Source organism: Hyla sarda, chromosome 5, assembly GCF_029499605.1.
Source record: "Hyla sarda isolate aHylSar1 chromosome 5, aHylSar1.hap1, whole genome shotgun sequence".
Lineage (NCBI taxonomy): Eukaryota > Metazoa > Chordata > Amphibia > Anura > Hylidae > Hyla > Hyla sarda.
The window spans coordinates 186299890-186316199 of NC_079193.1; the positions used below are offsets into that span (position 1 = coordinate 186299890).

Sequence of the window (16310 nt, forward strand, 5' to 3'; positions counted from 1 at the left end):
TAAGATTATTCAAAGTTCAGTTTTACGTAATGCATATCCTCAATACTTACTTGTGCACACTAACACTTTTACAAAAGAGACCTTTTCTTCTGCCTGCCTCAGCTTCTATTCTGATCCTGCCACCCACCTGATGCCACAAATTTTATGTCAAGTTCTTTTTTTAACCCACCTTCCTCCCCGGGTACTAGTATTGCCATCCACCGCCCCACTCTGTCACTGGGTCACTTTCAGGACTCCTGATGCTGCTGATGCCACCTGCAGGTTGTCTCATTCTGCCAACCATATGTTCTCCTCTGCTGATGCCAGCTCCAGGCTGTCTCATTCAGCCCCCATATGTTCTCCTCAAGTTGATGCCAGATGCAGGCTATGTAATTCAGACACTATATGGTCTCCTCTTGCTTCTGCCAACTCCAGGCTGTGTCATTCTGCCAGATTATGGTCTCCTCATGCTGCTGCCACCTCCAGGCTGTGTCCCTGTGCCGCCATGTGGTCTCCTCATGCTGCTGGCACATTAAATAAAACTTTTTAGGTTCATCTATTTGAAATAGTCAATTTAAATGTTAAAAAATATCTTTAATCTTTTCAATTGTGAGGCCCTATGGTCTTGTCAGACTTGCCACCTCCATGCTGGGTCATTCAGCCACTATATGGTCTGCTCATGCTGCCACCACATCCACGCTGTGACATTCAGGCACTATATGGTCTCCTCTTGCACAGTACACTCTCTATGCGTGTTAAGACAAGGCAAAGTGTTCTACACCCCTATTGGAGCTCTTTGTAGCCCAGAAATATCCGTTTTTAATAGCGATTCACCGCAAATAAATTCTGACTGAACTGAATTTTGTGAATCGGCCAAATCAAATTTTTCAAAAATGTGATCATCTCTAACCACTACGATACAGCAAAAAAAATATGCATGTTTTACTAAATGTACAGCAATAAAAAATTGTATTCCCATTCTGGGTAGCTTATTTTTGTATCATATCCCAGTGACTGCCTGTACAGAGAATCGCTGGAGCCAGCTGCCTACTTGGGTTGAGTGACAGTGACATACCTGGGCTCTGTAAAGGTTAGCTTGTGGAACATGTAGACATGACAAGGATTCAAAACAAAAACATACGAAATGCTGTAAATAGTGTGTCACAAATCCCTGCTCATCATCCTGTCACAAAGAAAATGAGCCAAAACAATGTAATCCACAAAACATGACCAGCCCTGGCATGGAGCCTGGAAACACAACCCACCCTGAGGCCACTGAAGCAGGGGGAGGCTTTGAAATAGCCCAGAAGCGGAAAAAGGGATTGTTATTGCATGAAATCCTGACTGACAACCTGCTTGCTGATGATGAAAAAGTGAACACAAGCTGGAGAAAATCTGCAGACCAAGTTATTTCGGGAATGTGGCAGTCAGATTCCTGGGCTTTTCTACTGTTTGATAGATTAGATGAACCATCCACTGTCACCCTTCTGAGGTTCTGCAAGCAAAACTTCAGCTCAGGGACCACATGTGAAAGTGTAAATTACAGAGGCCCAAAAAAAATAAATGTGCTCAACATATACAGTCATGAGAAAAAAAAAAAGTTCATCCACTTTAGATTCTATGGTTTTATGTATTTAAAAAAAAAAAAAAAAAAAAAAAATGTCCACTCTAAAATTATGCAACTTCAACCTTATATGAACAGCAACATACAACAGGTTCCACGTTGGAAATAATTACTGTGGAGATAATGCTGCATAGTAACAGCTCCTTCAAAATGAATTTATCAATTAACAGAATGCAAAGTGAATAAATAGAATATAAATTAAAGGGGTACTCCGGTGGAAAACTTTTTTTTTTTTTAAATCAACTGTTGTCAGAAGTAATTTACATATCTGTTTAACTTTCTATTTAAAAATCTTAATCCTTTTAATCCTTCCAGTACTTAGCTGCTGTATACTACAGAGGAAATTCTTTTCTTTTTAAATTTCTTTTCTATCTGACCACAGTGCTCTCTGCTGACATCTCTGTCTGTCTCAGGAACTGTCAAGAGCAGGAGAGGTTTACTATGGGGATTTGCTCTGGACAGTTCCCAAGACAGACTGAGGTGTCAGCAAAGAGCACTGTGGTCAGACAGAAAAATAATTTTAAAAGAAATGAACTTCCTATGGAGCATACAGCAGCTGAAGTACTGGAAGGATTAAGATTTTTAAATAGAAGTAATTGACAAATCTGTTTAACGTTCTGGCAACAGTTGATTTAAAAAAAATTGTTTTTCACTGGAGTACCCCTTTAAATCAATATTTGGCGTTACCTCCCTTTGACTTCAAAACAAAATTAATTATTCTAGGTTCACTTAAACTAAATCAGAGGTATGATTCCCCAGTTACACCAAACAGGTGATAATGATCATTTATTATGTAGGTATAAACCATTATTTAATGAAACTGAAACATCTGTGTTGGAGGCTAAGGCTGCATTCACATCTCGTTTTGTACATACGGGTGGCGGATCCGGCTGGGGGAGGGGCAAACCGGGCGCTCCCGTACCCCAGCCGGATCAGCCCGTGGCTCCATTTACTTTAATGAGTCGACCGGAGTCAAAAGGTGACTCCGGTCAGCTCAGTTTTGACCCGTATGCGGTTTTGGACCGGACCTAAAACCGTAGTATACTACGGTTTTAGGTCCGGTCCAAAAATGCATACGGGTCAAAACTGAGCTGATCGGAGTCACCGTTTGACTCCGGTCGGCTCATTAAAGTAAATGGAGTCACGGCTGATCCGGCTGGGGTACGGGAGCGCCAGTTTGCCCCTCCCCCAGCCGGATCCAGCACCCGTATGTACAAAATGAGATGTGAATGCAGCCTAAGTCTGTGTTCACAAATTGTGTCTTATTGGAGGTACTGTCAGAGCAATTTTGGTCATTTTCTATAAAACTGGGCACGGTATGGCAACAGTAGTGCTTATCAAACACAGCCTTTAACTCTGCTATAAAAGTGAGATCGTGGAACACCGTTTCATGTCACAGGTCATACACTATAGCAAGACTGAGCAAAGCAACAAGACAAGGTAGTTATACTGCATCAGCAAGGTCTCTACCGACAAGGAATTCAAAAGCTGACTGGGGTTTCAAGATGTGTTGTTCAAGTTCTTTTGAAGAAACACAAAGATATTGACAGTGTTGAGGACCAGGGCCGGCCCTACCATAGGACCCGGTGGGACCAATGGACCTAGGCGGCACTTTTTAGGAGCGGCACTTTGCTGGCCGAGATTTTTTTTACATTTATTTATTTTTAAATTACCACATCATGGTTCGGGAACATGATGTGGTAATAAGGGGGAAAAAAAAAAAATGGGTCCCACGACTTGCACCGGGACACATGTTGTGGCCGTTCACCACCTCACCATTCTAAATGTATGCAGTGAGCACTGGTCGGCTCTGGATGACAAGTGATGCCCCTGATGTTGCGCAGGGGATGTCACTCGTCATCACAGAGCCCGCGCACTGCTGGCGCAAAGAAGACCAGCTGCCTGGCCCTGCCCTGTGACGCAGTCTCACAATCTGCAGCCTGGACCAGGCCTGGGCAGGTGAGGCGGCATCGGAGGGGGTGGGGGTGGGGGGTTAATGAAATGTCACAGGGGAGAAGGGGGGGGTTAATGAAATGGCACAGGGGGGGAGGAGGTTAATGAAATGGCACAGGGGTATTTTATGGGTAGTTAAAATGGCACGGGGGGGGGGGAATCAGAGAGGGAGTAATTAAAATGGCACAGGGGGGAGGATTGGGAATGAAATGGCATAGGGGGTAATTAGAATGGCACAAGGGGGGGGGATCAAAGGGGCCATCTCAATTCCCAATCCCTTCTGTGCTATTTCAATTGAAATGGCACAGAGATATATGGTATGCTGAACCTGTGTACAGCTGGTATATACCAATAAATGGTCCTGTATATAATCACATATTGTATACAGATCCTGTATGCAGCTGGTATACACCTCTATATGGTCACTGTATTGTGTGTGTGTGTGTGTGTGTGGGGGGGGGGGGGGGGGGGCTTTTTGGTGGGATTGCAGCATTTCATTCTTGGACCCAGGCATCACTATGTCTTGGGCAAGCCCTGTGTTGAGGACTATAAATGCAGTGGTCTGCCAAGAAATTTTAATGCATAAAATCAAAGACACATCTGGGAAGATTTATTAAAACCTGTGAAGAGGAAAAGTTGACCAGTTGTCTATAGCAACCAATCAGATTGTGTCTTATTTTTCAGAGGTCTTTTTAAACATTAATGAAGCTATCTGATTGGTTGCCATGGGCATGATAAATCTCCCTAATAATGCTGATGTCCAGCAGTGCCATCAGCTCAGAACTGGCAGAAACCAGTAAGAGCCAGGTACAACCTACTCTTCGAAGAAGATGGACAAGAAGTGTCCTTCACTTAAGAACTGTGGCCACAAAGCCATACCTTCGACATAGAAACAATCAAGAGACTCAATTATGCAAGAAAGTACGAACTGGGGTGCAGAAAAATTGTGTCAATTTCAAATATTTGGCTATGACAAAAAGTAGTTTGTTTGCTAAGGGGCGGTAGAATAATAAATGCCTGCAGGCAACAGTGATGTACAGTGGATTTTCTTTGCAGTTTTTATTCTGACCAATAAGCCTAAAACTAAGCTGACACTTCCTGTTCCGAATGGATCACTTGACAGTAGGGCTGGGCGGTATACCGGTTCATACCGAATACCGATTTTTTTGGGCTGCACGATATGAATCTTCCCCCATACCGCAATACTGGTTGGGCCCCTCCCCCTCGGGAATGTATTATCAGCCTAGCGCAGCGCTGTCCCCACATCGGGGAACTAACCCTATGTTACCCGCCAGCGCTGTTCCCCCTCCCCCCAATTAATTATCAGCCCATCCAGCGGGGTACTACTCACAGATGACAAGCACTGCCCTCCTCCTCTTTGTTGGGGGCCGCCGGGCACTGGAACTCACTGTACGCCAGTGGTCTCCAACCTGCGGAACTCCAGCTGTTGCAAAACTACAACTCCCAGTATGCCCGGACAGCCAACGGCTGTGCGGGCATGCTGGGAGCTGTAGTTTTGCAACAGCTGGAGGTCCACAGGTTTGAGACCACTGCTGTACGCTGTATCCCTATGCCCTGGCTGCAAAAGATACAGAAAATAAACTTTTAACTCCCCCACCTTGGCCGCACGCTGGGGACGGGGGAGGACAGCCGTCAGCCTACCACCGGCCGGAGCGATGCCCCGCCCCGGCTAGTGATAGGCTGAGCTCACGGTCATGTAAGAAGTCGACTATGAAAATACCGTTATATACCGTGGAACTGCCCTAAGTTAAAAAAAATACTGTGATAGGGTACTTTCACACCACGTTTTGTACTTACGGTTCCCGTATACAGCTGGGAGGAGGGGGGCGGGGCTCAATCGCGGCGCCGTATTCGGGAACCGTATTTAATGCATGTCTATGAGCCGACCGGAGTGAACCGCAGCCTCCAGTCGGCTGCGTTTTCGGCCGTGTGCGGTTTCCCGACCGTAGGCAAAAACGCGGTTGACCACGATTTTGCCTGCGGTCGGGAAACCGCATACGGCCGAAAACACAGCCGACCGGAGGCTGCGGTTCACTCCGGTCGGCTCATAGACATGCATTAAATACGGTTCCCGAGTGCGGGCGCCGCGATTAAGCCCCGCCCTCTCCTCCCAGCCGTATTCGGGAACCGTAAGTACAAAAAGTGGTGTGAAAGCACCCTTATACATATTTGGTCATACTGCCCAGCCCTACTTGACAGCATTATTCTCTCCTTATCACATACAGTAGTACAGTGAAAGGTGACAACACTTGGAGTTACAATGGCCTCAGGTTACAATATTTTCAACATACAAAGTGCTTTCCTGGACCATGGTAATTTGAAACCATACTTCACATACAATGCCAGAAACAGTCTGAATCCATGGTTTGTGTGAATGGCTGAAAGACCCCAACTTATCAGAATGTGCATTCCACTGGTAAAACCCCTGTATTAAAGTAGATGCACTGATCAGCTGTCTGATAGCACCTCTCCACAGTATAGCGCAGTACTGTACTGTTCTTTACTGTGCCAGGACTAACTGCTCGTTTGGACAACAGGACACACATTCACTTTAAAAAGGTACAGGCATAGTTGTAATAGGCTCACATTTTCATGTGCCTTTTTAAAAATCAGCAGTACCTGTGAATGTGATTCATCTGTATGTGTGGTAACTTCCTATTTCAATAACTGTGGACAATGTAGTGCAGGGGTCTCAAACTCCCGACCCTTAGGCCATTTGCGGCCCGCACCAGGGTAGTTTAACTTGTATTGTCCGACACCCGGATCATGCAGTTCCGGGTACCAGACAGGTGACTTCTTTAGGCATTTAGCCCTGCTTCGGGCAAGCAGTGCTAAATGCCAGAAGACTTCACCCCCGTCCAATAGAGCCCATAACCTTCCCTTACCCCGCCCTCCTCCCCATAGTCTCCAGTTGGCTGGCTGGCCGACAGGCCCAGATCTGATGAGGGATGTCGCGCGTGTGACGACCCTCCGCAGACCCGCGCAGGAGGACTTCAGTGACATAACTCGTCAGGCCGCCGCCGGAGAGGAGAAGCGCAGCGCAGGACAGATAAGTGTGTCTGCGTGTTCCTAATGCTACCTAATGTGGGAGACACAATGCTACCTAATGTGGGGGACACAATGCTACCTAATGTGGGGGACACAATGCTACCTAATGTGGGGGACACAATGCTACCTAATGTGGGGGACACAATGCTACCTAATGTGGGGGACACAATGCTACCTAATGTGGGGGAAACTTCTACCTTCCTAATGTGGGGGGAACAGCTACCTTCCTAATGTGGGGGGAACCGCAACCTTCCCAATGTGGGGAAAATGCAACCTTCCAAAAGTAGGGAAACTGCTACCTTCTAGTGTGGGGAAACTGCTGCCTTCCTAATGCTCCCCCCCAGAAGTAGCACCCACCATCATCTGTCAAGCTCATGCTACTACCATAGGGGGGGTAGGGGGAATAGGGAGGGGGGTTGCTAGTGGATGATGAGGGGCGCATGATGGGGGCATTATATGTGAGGGGGGCATTATATGTGAGGGGCGCATTATATGTGAGGAGCGCATGATGGGGGCATTATATGTGAGGGGCGCATGATGGGGGCATTATATGTGAGGGGCGCATGATGGGGGCATTATATGTGAGGGGCACATGATGGGGGCATTATATGTGAGGGGCACATGATGGGGGCATTATATGTGAGGGGCACATGATGGGGGCATTATATGTGAGGGGCGCATGCGGACCAGCAGCACTCCAGTGGCCCCCAGATAATTTGAGTTTGAGACCCCTGATGTCGTGTGTTTAAAGTTTAACCTGATTGTCTGTTATTCAAATGGTATTTCTAATAAAGATGTATTTTTGGAGGTGCAGCTCATTTGACATCTTTGTTTGTAGTCAACCTGGGGTCCCTTTTGCAACAAAAAGGTAAAAGTAAGTGGAAATCTTATTTTGGCCCTGGTAATTTGTAGGCATTATATTGCAGTATTACACAGGCTTTTTTTTGTTTAGCATTATATAGTGGTATTATTTAGGCAACTGATGGCAAAGTTTTGGGGCAGTTTCCATTTAGCTTCCTTCAAAAATAAGTAAAACCTGCAAAGGCCAGGGCACATTTGCCTCTTTGATAAAGCACTGACAATAGCTTTTTCTTTTTTTATTTCCATTTGGTTTTCATAGAAATAATTTTGAAAATTAATTTTAAAACATCATCATTTCAGTCCCTTATACAGCATAATAAAGGCGAAGTACTATTGTAAATGTGGTTGCGTAATCACTTTAGCGTGTAAATAAAATAGGATCTGCAGTTTGGCACGATAACTTGACTGCAGTGTAGCTTTCTAGAATTCTTAGAGTCCTCAGGTCACAAAGAAAAGGCCATCCTTCTTCACCACCATCGATCTTCTATAAGCAAGAAATGCTGAAATGTAATTCATGCACAATACAGAAGCTGTTTGTCTTAGAATTATCAGCGAAGCCACATCTTAGCTGTTGTATTAGTAATGAATGATGTACAAGGAATAAATATTGGCTCATACAGAGTTGTTTGCTATGGCTGAGAATCTATTTACACAAGTAATGGAGGAAAGTCTCTCTAATAAAATGTTACAAAACAAAATCTGTACTTTGACAATTTTTTTAGCAAGGACACGATGAATAAAGATTACAAGGGCATTTCTTCTTTTATGTACAAAGACAATGGTATAAAAAGAATGTGCGGGGGACAGGTCATCTTCATCAGCTAAAGACACTGAGAAACAGAAATGCTTTACAGGCATATTGTTTATGCACTCAGATATACATATTTATACACTAACAGCATCAGAAAAGGCAAATGTGTTATCTTTTTACTTTTCACTAATAAAAAAAGAAAGATATAGTATCTGGAAAAATATACCAAAAGAAAACAAAAAACAATAAAAAAAAAAAACAGTAAAATCATTTTACTTGAACTGCTGCTGTGAACAGCAGGTCAGAGATATGTTCTGATGCCACTATGTAAGGAGATGACCAGTATTGTTTCAGGTGTGTTTTTATAATATAGATAGTAACATAAATAACAAAACAAAAAAATTAAAATCTGATTCTGAGACAATAAAATTCCCTCTAATGGCTGGTTCACATCACGTTTTCTCCCATACGGGAGCGCATACGGCAGGGGGGAGCCAAAACCTTGCACTCCCGTATGCGCTCCCATATGCAATTCATTTCAAAGAGCCGGACGGAGTGAAACGGCTCATACGTAATTCATTTCAAAGAGCCGGCCGGAGTGAAATGTTCAGTCCCGTCGGCTCATTTTTGCGCTGTATGCGCTTTTTCCCCGGACCTAAAACTGTGGTCAACCGTGGTTGACCACAGTTTTAGGTCCGGGGAAAAAGCGCATACAGCACAAAAATGAGCCGACGGAACTGAATATTTCACTCCGGCAGGCTCTTTGAAATGAATTACATATGGGAGCGCATACGAAAGCATACGGGAGCGCGAGGTTTTAGCTCCCCCCTGCCGTATGCGCTCCTGTATGGGAGAAAACGTGATGTGAACCCAGCCAACACACTGTTGAGACACCTTTAATGGTTACATTGTAACATTTTACATTCTACTATATGTTGGGAGGATTAGATATGACTTGGTCTCAGATTGTTTTTCTTCAAAATATGACCTAAGGTTTGTCTGGTCCATACTCCAAAATAAACATACTGCAGGATGGACTCTACTCAAGTTCCCTTATGTTACTGTCCCTTGACCCTCAATAGTCAATCAAAAAGAATGTATTGTTAGAAAAAGATTTATAGTTTAAATCAAGTTTTATAAAAAAAATAAAAATAAAAAAAATTCCAACCTAAAATCTTGCTGTTCTCACACTGGCCAATGAGCCTCCAGGTACTTCTACATCTGTAGAAACCACATTTTAGTAGTCATCAGAAGTCTCTACAATAAAAGCAGACAGGACCCACTGACTTCAAGCGATGGTCCCAGCTTTCCCTCCATGTAAAGTGACCTATGCACAAGTCACAAAGCATGCCCATAAAACTCTCCCATAGAAGTCAAGGAGTGATCTCCAGACCGGTTTCATATGTCGATACAGCTGCTGTAAAGAAAATCTCTGAATTGTTTTAAAGTGCATATGGTTCTCTATGTAAAAGCAGCATTTAAAAATTACTTTGTCCTCCTAGCAGCCAAATGTAAAAAATATTTAGTGCATTTTGCTGATAAGAGCACTGAATGAATACTGTGCATTCATACATTTCCTACATTCATGAAGTGAGGCTCCATCCATCTCCCCTATTTAGCAATGACTACCAGGCTGCAGTGTGTACATGCATACGTAGCAGCCTGTAAATCACAGCACCCTGAGAGGTGGAAGAGTGCTCTATAAATGAATAGAGTGGACCAATAAAGGAGTCTGCTATATTCATTCAGTGCTCCAATCATCCGAATAGGCCTGCGATTTGTTTGTGCCATTCTGGCTACAAGTATAGACTTGTAACTGTAATATGCCACCCATACACAGGGAAGTCTATTCAGATCTGCTTTGAGAGAAAAGCAGCTTAGGCAAAAACAGCTGCCCTTATATCAAGTAGAAAAAGAAGAATAACAAATCAAAAATGAAAAAATAAAGGACAGACTGAAAAAAAAATGAATATTGATCTTAATTATATATAATAGAATAAGTAAATCATTCTACAAGTCTTTCCAGTTTTCCCAAGTTTATGAAGACGTGTAAAGCACAGGAATAACAGCCTCTTACCAGCTCGCTTGGCCTCACTGCAGGCTACAGTCATTTCTTCTTTGAGTTCACGATTCTCATTCGCTATGGTTTCACCTACAGTCACAAACCTCCCCACTGCTTGGTTTACGGCCTGGCCCACCCGCTGAATGGCCTGCAATGTCTTTTCAGATTTCTTTGGTTTTTCCTTGTGGTTGATGAGTGTTGTAATCTAAAAAGAGACAACATTATAAGATTGATAACAACAGTCTAGACTTGACAGCAACAGTTTATTCTTCTACATTGTTTATATTTGTAAGTTTGTTTCAGAGTTACATATCTTTAAAAGGGGTTACCCAGGATTAGAAAAACAGCGTCCCAGTTGTCCTCAGGTTGTGTGTATTACATCTCCACTCCATTTACTTCAGTGGAACAGAGTTGCAATACCACACACTAATTTTTTTCTAATTGTGGATAACCCCTTTAACCACTAATTTTAAAACATCCAAGTGAATATCCATGAACATAATTAGATTTTACACGAATAGTATTTTTGTGCTATAATAAATTGTAACGTACATGCTTTAGGTGGTCTACATGCTTTTGGAGGCAGTCCCCAGGTGTGTTGCGGGATCGCCCATCCCGCAGCAGCAGCCGCTGCCACTGGTCACCATTCTGAAACGGCTACAGCCCTGCTGCTAATGCTGAAAAGGCAGCTGATGCCGCGGCCACTTTAATTAAGTGAGAAGCAGTGTCTGCTGGGAAACAGGGGACATCCCTAAAATTGCACAGAAGAACAGGGTGGGAGGACACCACTCATCAGTGCCACGGAAGGAGTATGTCACATGTCAGCCCTGCCAAGGGGAGGGGGGAATGAAGTGGCACAAGGGGGGAAATGAAGTAGCACAGGGGGGCACAAGGGGAGGAATATAGTGGCACAAGAGAGGAAGCTGGGGATGAAGGGGGAGAATGAAGTGACACGGGGTGATGAAGCAGGGAATGAAATGGTACAAGGGGTGAAGAAGTGACAAGGGGTAGCAGCCACATTTGTAGTGCGATATGTACAATTGGCGGCATAGCGATGGGTGTGTCACCGAACTATGCACGTCTAAAAAGAGTGTCACTAACATGAAAAGTTTGGAAGGCTTGATATATTGCCTCTGTAGGCAAAATTCCTGACTGGCTGTGGATTCTGGAAGGGGTAGATTCTAATGACACAAGCCCCTCTATATGTTCTATATTATCCATAAACTTCTTTGATTGACAAATTTCCATTAAATGTATAAGTTGAGTCAGGTCAGTGCAGAGCCAGTGCGGAGCCACCAAGTGGACACTTTTCCCTGTGCCCAGAGTTCATTATAATGAGGGAGCTAGCTAGTATTTCATGATGTCTGTGGTTTGGACAGCATTGATGTCCTCCTACGTCTGCATATAAGAGAACTGTTATCTTTCCTGCATATACATGGTAAAGAGATATTTCTAAAGTAACCTGCAAACAATTATGGTCACTGTACAAAATAAAAATCATCCTAATGCATATTTGGTCTGACTGTAATGCAAGAACTTTGTTTAGTCTGCTTGCCTGGTTCCTTTAGAGACATTTAAGTGTAATATTTCAAATAATCCAAGATTTGGAATGTAGAGTTAAAACTAGCCTTTGAACCCTGAAATAGTGCATAACAAGTTACATGAGCAGACCAGAAACCTCTAAAAGGCAGGATCACACAAAGCAGAACTGGTGCAGTAGGAAACTAAACATCTAACCACCAGTATGAGACTGCATCAGAAAAACACGTCTGCCACCCCCCCCCCCCCCCCTTCCATAGATATGAATGGAGGGGGCGTGGTGTGAAGTCACGAGGGGGCGTGGTGTGAAGTGACGAGGGCGCGTGGTGTGAAGTCACGGCCACTGCACTCAGTGTTTAGAAACAAAACTTCTGAATGCAACGTGCAGCGGAGTACCCCTTTAAGATATGGATAATATACACCCTTCATATTTGCACCATGACATCAGACTACAATCAGACCTATTGCTTGCATTGGTATAAAATTGTTCAAGGACCACACAACTGCTAATATTATCCATAGCTTTACTGCACATGAGCTTATGTATTGTGCACACATAGCACACAAAGCAGTTTGACAGTCACAAAAATGTCAGGAATTTTAATGCCATGAGGATAGGTGTGTGCCGTCATTACTGCATACTAATACATGAATCAACCTATTTGCACTCTGAAATTCCAGAACTGTGCTAATGGAAAAACAATGTAAATGTACACACGTGGCTTCCATATATCACACTGATCCTCAATTTGTGTTCCCACCCAAGCAGACAATTTAATCGAGAAATATGGAAAGCAAACATTTCACTTCACAAGAATTCAGTGGGCACACATTACGGACCTTAATCCATTACACCTCGTCTTAACTTATACAGTTTTTATGTTATCCCATGTTCTAATGTAATCTGAGTTTTTACCATAGTACAAAAATAATAGATCGCTCACTCATTTGCCCCTAAATAGAAACACTATACAAATATAGCTATACTCTGCTCTATGGAGAGAATGTATTCTGTCACTTACTATAAACAATTCTCTAACAACCGACTAAAATTGCAGCGGCCATAAAGCAAACACACAATGCTGCACAGGCTATAGACAAAACATAAGGACACATGTTTGCAATATTACATTCAAGTGCCAGGGACAACTTTTTGGCTAATTAAATGCCAAACTACTTCTGTATTTTGGGACATGAATGTCCTAAGCTACAGATATGAGCTAGATGTTTTTCTTTAGCCTAAAATGAACCTCCAAAATGTAGAATATTGCATGGGGGTCTATAAATTTGGTGCACGTAAGCAAAAAACAACAAATCACTTCAGAACAAGTGAGGGTGGGCTAGCACAGAGGAGTGCTATCAGACAGGAGAGAACACAGAGGAGTGCCATCAGACAGGAGAGAGAGCACAGAGGAGTGCTATCAGACAGGAGAGAGAGCACAGAGGAGTGCTATCAGACAGGAGAGAGAGCACAGAGGAGTGCTATCAGACAGGAGAGAGAGCACAGAGGAGTGCTATCAGACAGGAGAGAGAGCACAGAGGAGTGCTATCAGACAGGAGAGAGGGCTCAGAGGAGTGCTATCAGACAGGAGAGAGCACAGAGGAGTGCTATCAGACAGGAGAGAGGGCACAGAGGAGTGCTAGCCTACCCTCACTTACTGAATTTTGTCTATGTCTGCTGTGCTTCAGCTTGGACAAAGCCATGATTTCTATAAAAAGGAAATAACATTTTTGTATGAAGAATATTAGAAAGGTTATATGTTTTGCCAAGATGTACAACATATAAAGAGTTTTTGTACCAGAAAGTTCCCATATAAATCCCCTAAGGGTAGGGTCTCTATGGCAGACTAGATGGGCCAAATAGCTCTCATCTGCTGACACATACTATGTTTCTATGTCACACGTGCCATATTTTGATGCATACATTCATGGCCATAAATGTTGGCACCCCTGAAATTTTTCTAGAAAATGATTTTTTGCTATACAAATGTTTTGCTATACACATGTTTATTCCCTTTGTGTGTATTGGAACTAAACCAAAAAAGGAGGATAAAAAAAGAAAATTGGACATAATGTCACACCAAACTCCAAAATTGGGCTGGACAAAATTATTGGCACCCTTAACTTAATATTTGGTTGCACACCCTCTGGAAAAAATAACTGAAATTAGTTGCTTCCTATAACCATCAATAAGCTTCTTACACCTCTCAGCTGGAATGTTGGACCACTCTTCTTTTGCAAACTGCTCCAAGTCTCTTATTGGAAGGGCACCTTTTCCCAACAGCAATTTTAAGATCTCTCCACAGGTGTTCACTGGGATTTAGATCAGGACTCATTGCTGGCCAGTTCAGAACTCTCCAGCGCTTTGTTGACATCCATTTCTGGGTATGTTTGGGGTCATTGTCCTGCTGCAAGACCCAAGATATCAGATGCAAACCCAGCTTTTTGACACTGGGCTGTACAGTGAGACCCAACATCGGTTGGTAATCCTCAGATTTCATGATGCCTTGCAAACATTCAAGGCACCCAGTACCAGAGGCAGCAAAACAAGCCCAAAACATCATTGAACCTCCACCATATTTCACTGTAGGTACCGAGTTCTTTTCTTAATAGGCCTCATTCTGTTTTTGGTAAACAGTAGAATGATGTGCTTTACCAAAAAGCTCTATCATGGTCTCATCTTTCCACAAGACATTTTCCCAGAAGGATTTTGGCTTACTCAAGTTCATTTTGGCAAAATGCAGTCTTGCTTTTTTATGTGACTGTGTCAGCAGTGGGGTCCTCCTGGGTCTCCTGCCATAGCGTTTCATTTCATTTACAAATTGACGGATAGTTCACGCTGACACCGACGCTCCCTGAGCCTGCAGGACAGCTAGAATATCTTTGGAACTTGTTTGGGGCTGCTTATCCACCATCCAGACTATCCTGAATTGACACCTTTCATCAATCTTTCTCTTCCGTCCATGCCCAAGAAGATTAGCTACAGTGCCATGAGTTGCAAACTTCTTGATAATGTTGCACACTGTGGACAAAGGCAAATCTAGATCTCTAGAGAAGGACTTGTAACCTTGAGATTGTTGATATTTTCCCACAATTTTGGTTCTCAAGTCCTCAGACAGTTCTCTTCTGCTCTTTCTGTTGTCCATGCTTAGTGTGCAAATACTAAGTGAACTTCTCTTATTTTTATCGGCTTTCAGGTATGATTTTAATATTGCCCACACTTGTTACTTGCCCCAGGTGAGTTTAAAGGAGCATCACATGCTTGAAACAATCTTATGTTTCCACAATTTTGAAAGGGTTTGAAAATTTTGTCCAGCCCATTTTTGGAGTTTGGTGAGACATTATATCCAATTTGCTTTTTTGTTCCCTCCCTTTTTTGGTTTAGTTCCAATACACATAAAGGGAATAAACATGTGTATAGCAAAACATGTTACTGCAATCCTTTTCTGTGAGAAATACTTCGTTTTCTAGAAAAAATTCAGGGTGCCAAGATTTACGGCCATGACTATTTTCTGCAGCCGATTTTGCTACCCTTTGACTTCTGTGGGTAAACTGTACTTACATACAGTAGAACAAACAAAAACTAAACCTTCCTCTTATTTCGTATACAATTCTCTTACACACCCATCATCTGAATGCTATCAGAAGTTAAACTATGGAATCTAACTTTATCTATTAACAGTCTCTCTTTACCTGAACTTTCTTTAACATAGGACAGATTTAAGCCTCAGTCATTTGTTACAATAATGGGCATATCAAACAAGTTATTAGAGAGTGGGTGTATGTAGGAGTGTGTGTATTCAGACATTTAGTCATCTGTAAATACAGTAAAAGAAAGACCATTGTTGTGTCATTCACAATAAAATCACTCAGTGATTTACAATATTCTAAATGTAACTTTCTTCATCCATACACACACACATATATATATATATATATGGTTAAATGCAAGTCTTAAAGTGTACATTATACAAGAAGCACCTATACAGTGGGACAGATTTTACTGCACATGCATTACCAACTCACACACTAACCATAAGCTTAAAAGGGGTATTTCAGGAATAAAACTTTTTTTTATATATCAACTGGCTACAGAAACATAAACAGATATGTAAATGACTTCTATTAAAAAATCTTAATCCTTCCAGTACTTATCAGCTGCTGAAGTTGAGTTGTTCCTTTATGTCTGACAACAGTGCTCTCTGCTGACATCTACTATATAACTACTATGGGTAGCACATGTTACCAATGTATTCATAAACTTATAATTATAATGAGTGTATCACATGTTTTCATTTTTATTAAAAACAGAGGTAGGAAGTAGCTGGAGCTGCGGGGGACTGAGGTAGGCCAGTGAGTTTTGATTTTGTCTTAGCTCACCCCCAGGCAACATATAAATATATTTTATAGTTATGAAAAACACCTTTAAGCTAAACGATTAAAAAAAAGTTCTGTGAGCTATATTGTACCTA

At 42.7% G+C, this 16310-nt stretch overlaps 1 protein-coding gene across 2 annotated transcripts in view; it reads right to left on the reverse strand.

The window, feature by feature from the left end:
• The window catches only part of CTNNAL1 (catenin alpha like 1), a 229331-nt gene that overhangs the window by 111298 nt on the left and 101723 nt on the right, over positions 1 to 16310 (reverse strand). For both annotated transcript variants that reach the window (XM_056520912.1, XM_056520913.1), the window contains exon 2: positions 10315 to 10504. In XM_056520912.1, the coding sequence (XP_056376887.1) occupies positions 10315 to 10504 (190 nt within the window). The remainder of the gene's footprint in view (positions 1 to 10314; positions 10505 to 16310) is intronic.